This window comes from Diospyros lotus, chromosome 7 (assembly GCF_014633365.1).
Source record: "Diospyros lotus cultivar Yz01 chromosome 7, ASM1463336v1, whole genome shotgun sequence".
NCBI lineage: Eukaryota > Viridiplantae > Streptophyta > Magnoliopsida > Ericales > Ebenaceae > Diospyros > Diospyros lotus.
Genome location: NC_068344.1, coordinates 38,422,103 through 38,430,543, shown reverse-complemented (window position 1 = coordinate 38,430,543; position 8,441 = coordinate 38,422,103). Strand labels below are relative to the sequence as shown.

At 35.9% G+C, this 8,441-nt stretch overlaps 1 protein-coding gene across 1 annotated transcript; it reads left to right on the top strand.

Moving 5' to 3' along the window:
- The first annotated feature begins 794 nt into the window (after nucleotides 1-794).
- On the top strand, nucleotides 795-1,688 carry LOC127806484 (miraculin-like). The gene is made up of 2 exons (XM_052343823.1): nucleotides 795-1,010; nucleotides 1,227-1,688. Exons 1-2 carry the CDS (start codon nucleotides 890-892, stop codon nucleotides 1,556-1,558), a joined length of 453 nt encoding a protein of 150 aa, XP_052199783.1. The 5' UTR covers nucleotides 795-889; the 3' UTR covers nucleotides 1,559-1,688.
- Nucleotides 1,689-8,441: the final 6,753 nt, after the last annotated feature.

The following is an 8,441-nucleotide window of genomic DNA, read 5'->3' as shown; positions in this document are numbered from 1 at the left end:
ATTGAGACTTGTTTATCTAAATCTAAAATTTTGAAATATCTAGTCTCGAATTCAATTACAAAATATATAAAAAAAAAAGAAAAATCCAACTAAACATTTATTAAATTGTTGATCAACTTTATTCCTTCCTTCTTTGAAAATTTCTTCCTTTCGTATGTTGGACCCATTTTCTTTATCACTAGATGGAAATTGAATCTCACTAGAAAAAGAGCAAAAAAGAAAATAGAATAAAATATGAGAATAAATAATTGAACCTCACTAAAGTGAACTATTAATTGTTGACAAGTGTTAAACCATCTCAAGCTCAGTCAAACCCAAGCCAAATCTCGTAACTTCAAAACTGCATCTCAAGAAACTGTAATCATTTGATTGTTTTGTCCTACATAAATTAATGTACGTTGGATTACTCTATAATTATTTTGTATTTAGTTGATATATATATATGTACATAGAACTACGTACCATACGCGTTTTACGCATTGATTTTTTATTTAACTGTTTTACATACAACTTACCAATACATGTTTATAATATTAATATAATAAATTCAAATTTTAAACAATATATCGGAAGGATAATCAAAGGCAATATTGGAATAATAATTAATAATCCATTTCATGGACAGTCAGACAAGGAAAAAAAACAAACGAGCATAATACATAAACAATACATATACATCATGAACTAAGTCACGTGAAAATTGATGATAGAGAAATAAATGTTGCTTTCACTTGGTCCCCCACACCTCCTCAAATATAGTCTCCTTCACAATAAATTGATCTGATCATAATTTAACTTTTTCTCGTCTTCCCTCTCTATAAATTCAAGCTACCGAGCTTTGCTTTACTGCCCACAAAAAACAAAGAAAGTCTTGAAAAACATCAACAAAATGAAGAGCTCACTGCTGCTGCTGCTACTCTCCTTCCTTCTCCTTTCCTCGCTCCCAAGCCTTCTTATGGCTGATAATCCTGAGCCCTTATACGACTCCTCCGGCGATAAGGTTCTACCGGGTAAGAACTATTTCTTTGTTTCTTGGATTTGGGGTGCTGGTGGCGGCGGCCTTTCTCTAATTCCCGGTAAAAATGAAATATGTCTTCGCGATGTCGTCCAGTTGCGTTCAGACTTGCAAATGGGTCTCTCGTTATACTTTCAACCGCTTAACGGTACCGCCACAGATTATATCTACGAATCCACTGATCTCAACATCGTTTTCACCTCCTTCCCAGAATTCATACTCTGTACTGCACCAAGAGTGTGGAAGGTTGATGATTTCGATCCATCAACAGAACAGTGGTTCATAACAACTACCGGCGACATACGAAAGCCTGGACCTCTAACATCGCTCAACTGGTTCAAGGTTGAGAAATTTTCAGCCCTAGACGGTGTATACAAGATCAACCACTGTCCTGGTACAAAATCCGTGGGATTGTGCAAGGATGTTGGGATTTATTACACAGAAGAGAACCGCCGTCTTGCTCTGAGTGAGACTCCATTCGGCTTTTTTATTATTAAGGCTGAAAGTGTACTCAACAAGGCAAAGATTGCCAGTGTGATTTAATGCCCATAGTTAATCTTAAAATGTTTATCCGAGTCCTTCTTGTAAATTATAAGGATACTAGTTTGAGACCCTTGTTCTGTATAAATTTAATATCGTGGTCAATAAATGGACTTGGTACGTTTGCTTCCAATTTGATCAAATTGAATTGTTATTTTATTTTGCTAAAAAAATTAATTACTTTTATTATTTAATTATTACAAATCCGAGAATTGTGAGACGAACATATAACGATCAAACTTTACAATGATCTCATGGTTCAAATTTTTATTTTTTTTAGTTAAAAAAAATATTAATAACAGTAACAATTCCAGATAATTCATGACATTATTCTAGTGTTTTTTTTGTCTCTACTTGTCTTTGTAATCAAATTTTTATTTATACTTTTTTATTTAATCAAATCATACATTGCACACACGTTGTAAGCAATGACATATAAATTTACAATATCTTCTTTAAAAGAAAAAGGAAAGGAAATTAACTACAACTACTCTCTTAGATCAACTGAATTATATGCAAACAAATTCTGACAATTTCTGTAAGAGCTACTGGGATGATTACTTGATTACTTGGCATCCTTATCTTAATATTGAACCATCTGCGTGCAAATTTATAAATAGATAACATATAGAATCTCATCAATTAGAAATTTATTGTACATGTTGGACACACATCCCATATAATTATTTTCTCTTATATGTAAAATTATAGATGGAAACTAAATCATATCTATAAACAGGATCATACAATTTTCACATGTCCTATATGTATAACTAGCTTACAAAAATAATGACAGCCAAACTAAATGATTTTATCGTAATGATCCAATGTATGTTGATTAATGCATAAAAAGATAGAATTTCTAACAAATGAGTAGAAGGATGATGAGTAGAACCGTAGAATTTTTATTTAAATAAATAAATAAATAATCTCTGATAAGTAGATAAAAGTCATTGTTATGATTTTAAATGTATTCTAATCATTGAGACTTGTTTATTTAAATGGAGAATTTTGAAATATCTAATCTTGTATTCAATTACAAAAAATATCTATATATATATATATATAAAGAAAAATCCAGCTAAACATTTATTAAATTGTTGATCAACTTTATACTTTCCTTCCTTGAAAATTTCTTCCTTCCTTTCCTTTGGTGGATCTATTTTCTTCATTAGAAAAAGGGTTAAAAAGAGTAAAATATGAAGACAAATAATTGAACCTCAATAAAGTGAACTTTAAATTGTAAACAGGTGTTAAACCATCTCAAGCTCAGTTTAGATCAAACTAAATTTCGTAAATTTATTTTGCAACTCAAGAAACTCTAGCCATTTGATTAGTTTGTTCTACATAAATTAATGTATGTTGGACCATCCTATAATTATTTTATATATATAGAACTATCATACACGTTTTACACATTGATGTACTATTTAACTATTTTACATACAATTTATCAATACACGTTTTACACATTAATGTAATAAATTCAAATTTTAAACAGTAAATCGGTAGGATAATCATAGGCAACATTGGAAGAATAATTACTATCCATTTCGTGGACAGTCAGACAAGGGGGGGGGGGGGGGGGGGGGGGGGGGAAGCATAATACATAAACAGTGCATATACATCATGAACCTAAGTCACGTGGAAATTGATGACAGGGAAATAAATGCTGCTATCAATTGGTCCCTGATACATAGCTCTCTTACAAAAATACTAACCTCCAAAAAAAAAATGAAAATTTGATTTTATAATAATTTTCTTCTGCATACATGACGCGACACTTCTTCAAACTCTGTAAATTCAATCCACCCAGCATTGATTTCTACCTATCCAATTCAACTTCAATGGAAATTCGCATCCACCTGCGTGTAAATATAGACAAAAGACTTCAAAATTATTGTACCATCTACCCTATTTGATCATTTTGTCGTATATAAATTATTGTACTTCGGACGATTCTATAACTCATACACCATTAAACATTTCACACATTATATTATATTGAATTGTCATTCACGTTTTAAACATTGATCCACTCTATGGGCTGCTAGACAAGGGTAAAAAAAAAAAAGATTTAGGGGTTTGGGGTTTTGAATTTGGGGTTTCGAGTTTTGGATTTTAGGTTTAGGATTTCGAGTTTCGGGTTCTGGGTTTCGATATTGGGGTTAGGATTTAGGGTTCAAGATTTAGGGTTAACATGTTAGGGTATTAGGAGTTAGGGGTTAGGGTTCAAGATTTAAGGTATGGGGGTTAGGGTGTTTAGGGGGTTAGAGATTAGAAGTTAGGGTTTTAGGGGTTAAGATTTTGGGTTTAGGGTGTTAGGGTTTAGAGTTTAGGATTTAAGTTTTTTTTTATATAAATAAGAAATATATAAAATAAGGAAAAACAAGCACAGAAGCGTTTACAAACACCTACGGGCCATACCTCAAGAGAATAGAACAAAACTACAACACTAGCCAACCTAAGACAAAAGAAAAACAAAAATAGAGCACCTCGAACACACGAGGAAAAAAAACACCTCAACAAGCGAGACAGTGAGCCACCATCCATATATATCACTACTTTCCTCTCTTTCATGAAGATTTTCGCAAGGACCCAATGCTCATTTCGTATAATACACTGGAGCAACACCTGCATGGAATAATTACATTAAATGTGTGGGACTACATCGATCAATAAAATGAAATGACACTTACATAATCAACGATCCACGAAGGGAAATGATCATCCATTGTCCCCGAGACAAAACTTGCCCATTCTCTGGGCACAATCACCTTATGAGGCGTGAAAATCCTCTTAGCGTCGTCGTATTTCTCAATCCACAATCTTTTCATATACGCTTGGAAGAAAATGTTTTACATTCATCATAGACAAAATATAAAATTCAGGTACAAAAAACAAGTAATGTAATGTGTGTTCAACACTCACAAAAAGGGAAGTCGACATAACTGAGTACTTTTCATCATATACAAGACTAGATTGTGTAGCTCTTAACCGTGGTAGGCAACACAAATAACTGTCAATGTGATACGCCTCCAACTATGTTGTCTCGTTCTTAATCGAACGGAGGTGACTCGACAATATATGGAGTATGTGCTCGATAACACGCCTACAATAAGCAATAATTATTACAAGGGTTTGAATGTACTACTGATGTAGATATAAAATATACTGCCTATTTATACTTACTCAATTTCATAATGGGAGCATATTTACTTGGTGTAGCCATCAAGGGAGTTAGAATCATCGTCCCCTACTTGCTCAGAGTGATGCTCCACTACTTCGTCTACTATCCGCATCACCCTAAGCGCTAGATTGTCCGGTAGGGGAACATGCTCTCCTATCCCCTTCGCTCTGAACAACACCGTCTCCAAATTGTTTATTGGGGGCATTGCACCCACATCGATGACCTCTGGAACGACATCCTTCTTGATCCTCTTCAGTCGAGTGGGATCGGTGTAAGATGGATGGCAACTGGTCTCTAACAGTTCGTCCGTCCACCCTAACCACTTCCTCCTACAACTCAAAAAAGAATTTACAAATAAAATATGCTTATATTAATTGATATGTACACTTGTCAAAGTGAGTTTGGAGCTTACCATAGATGGAGATATCCGGTCCTCCTCCTCATAAACAGGATCGGGATGGATCATATCACCACCATCTCGCTCATGTTCAAAGCCATCTTGATGTTGATCCTCACCAACATCAGCATGATCTGGAGAAACTAGAAAAGTCAGGACGCGTAAAATAGTTAACAGAACAACCTGGTTCCTCTCTAGTCCCCTAACCTGCGTGTCCAAACTCCGCAACGACTCTAGCGCCTCAATTAGCATCTCGGTGATCTGTTAAAGGTCAAAAGTACAAATCAAAAACATTTACAAACAAATGATTAGGTTTTATATAACGAAACACATTATTATAATAATTATACCCCAACCTTATTCTGCCCACGTTGTGTACTCAGAAGGAGTCCTACCTCATGCCTAAGCTTTGATATCGTCTCTCTACACATGGACTTCTCCTCCTCCTCCTCATTGTCCTCCTTATCTGCTCTTCCCCTGTCCAAACTACCTGACTCCTCCTCCCCATTCGTCCTGCCTGGGTCCATATCCATGTCCATCCTACCTGCCTCCTCCTCCTCCCCACCATCCCTGCCTCCACCCACCTCCTCATCATCCCCCCTCCACCCCCATGCTTGTGGATGTTGACACCAACTAAGTGCAGAGGGTTAAAGGACCTCCAAAAATTTGTCTGTCGCTCCGCATTGGTGGGCTCGAGCGTCATACTTGATCCTCATGCCTATAAAATATTTTATTATTTAGACAAATAGTGTATAATAAAATGTTGAACGAAATTAGGTGACGTTATATGTAGCGGCCCTCTCCCGGACAATCCCGCTAGCATAGGAAAATCCGAAAGGAGGTCGTCACATAAATGGATACAGAAACAATAACTCAAATTAACATCAAATATATATATATATATATATATTTTCTTGCTCACTGATCACCATGAGCCAAAAGAAAGCATTTCTAATGGCGATTTAACTTACACAATTCTTTAGGCTCAAGGCCATACAATCAAAATATAAGGGCAAATATCATTTACAAAATAAATCTCACTCTATATGCCCTCAAAACAATTCACTCCCATGAACCTTTTCGGTTGGGATATCTCTGTACACACTAAACCCGGGCTCTAGCCTTACTGGACTCGCCCTCAGCAATTGTTTTTCCCTTACCTGGAATGACAGGAATAAACAAGGTGAGCCACAAGACTCAGCAAGTATGTATTACAACAAATGAAGCAATAGAGTCAAGACATGGATAAACCAAAGTGGAATAGACCCGACTTCCCAAGTACGAGTAGCATTTCCCAGTCAATCCCATCATTATTATCATTTCCATGCCTTTGCCGTTATGCATTTCATGCATCATTTCATTTCTCATGAATATATAATTTTCCATGCAACATATCGACCTTCAAGGCCTTTCATTCACATGTATGCATACATATACATAGAAAAATTATTTAGCCATTCGCTTGGCTTGAGCATCGCCTACCGGATTTATGGCCACCTTACCCGCGTCAGGCGCTCTTTAGGATATCATTTTCTCACCTCGCGGTACATAACCGCCGCGCAAAATAATAAGTGCGCAAATAATAATACCATGAAATGCTCATATAGGTTTTAAGTAAACATATCAAACATGCTTCATTATTAGAAATGTTCTCATCATGATCATCATGCGCATTTAGACATTTCAAGATTATATCCTCACATGAGCCATTGGTATTTTCATCACATAATTTAGCATCATTCATGGGAATTCATTTCCATACCATTTCTCAAGGTCAAACAAATTGATTACATGAATTAACCATTAAAAACTCATGATTTTCATTTTCAATTCTCACCATTAATTAACTTCCCCATTTTTGGGACACCTACATACCCGCGAGATGATTTTTGAAGACAACTAAAACATCACAAGAGTTTTGGGGAAGAATTACAAACTTTAGAAAAGAGTCGGACCAAAGAGAAATAATTAATACATTCTGTTGGTTGGCCGAATAAAAGAGTTAGTCAACCGACTGTAGACTTGGTCAACCGACGCTGAAGACTTGGTCGACTAACAAAAGTTAAATTACCCACTTGGTCAATCGACTAAAATCACTTGATCGACTAACAGCCCACTTGGTCAACTGACTAAAACACTTGGTCGACCGACTAAAACACTTGGTCGACTAACAGAAGCTAAATTACCCACTTGGTCGACCGACTAAAATCACTTGGTCGACTAACAGCCCACTTGGTCAACCGACTAAAACACTTGGTCGACCGACTAAAACACTTGGTCGACTAATAGAGAACAAAACACATACTTAGTCGACCGATAGAAATACTTGGTCAACCAACAAAGGCCTGAAACTTAAAAATAACAACGATAACCCACAAAACTTAACATCCCAAGCAAGATACACCAAACCTTGCTTCTCTAACATTCCTAATCAATCAAGCGTCATTCTTTGAGAATTTAGGGTGAACTAGACCCTAATGAAAACTCTCAAAAAGACCCACCAATGATAAAACACCAAATTAAGGAAATGAGAAAATAATCCACCAATCAATATAAACTCATGATTAGATCTTCTAATAAAGTAGAAGATTCGGAGACAAGGGAACCAAGAAGGAAATCAACTTGACCCATGAGGAAAAGAACCCAAGCTTGCATTAACAAGGAAAATCAACGAAAACTTGCAATGAAACAATATAGGAGGAACAAGAAATTGCATTTAGAACTAGAACTTGCCTCCAAAACGAAACAAGGAGGTAAGAGAACTTGCCATGTAAAAGAAATAGAGAAAAGACTTGCATAACCAAAAAGAAATGCAAGAAGAACTTGCCTTAAAGATGCTTGGTCCAATGAGAAGAACAACCAGCTGCAACTCCCACCTTTGAAGCTTCAATGGAGATTGAATATGGAAGAAGAAGAAGAAGAAGAAGAAGAAAGTGGCCGATCGGGAGAGGAGAGAAGGAAAGAGGGAAGAGACATGGAAAAGAAAGAGGCATGGGGGAGGTATGGCCGCCCATCAGCCTTCCACCCACTCCCTTGGCCAATTTACCACTTTGACCATCTCCTTTGCACACACACCACAAGTCATTAAACCTATTTTGGTCTTTTACCTCTTTTTCTTTTCTTTTTCATTTTCTTCTTTACCCCATAATACTAATAACTTCATTTTTATTAATACTCATTTATGAAATGCCCATTTCACCCCTTACTTTTCACACACACAATGAACAACATTAAGCCCTCATTAGACTTTTCATAATTCATTCATTCTAATTAATTAGAATGCACAAATCTTTATGCTC

What these genes read in the sequence shown, in the direction of transcription:
- LOC127806484 (XM_052343823.1), top strand. Translation starts at nt 890, where the DNA reads ATGAAGAGCTCACTGCTGCTGCTGCTACTCTCCTTCCTTCTCCTTTCC. An exon ending in CGGCGATAAGGTTCTACCGG is followed by an intron (nt 1,011 to 1,226) that starts GTAAGAACTATT and finishes CCTCCTTCCCAG; the next exon opens with AATTCATACTCTGTACTGCA.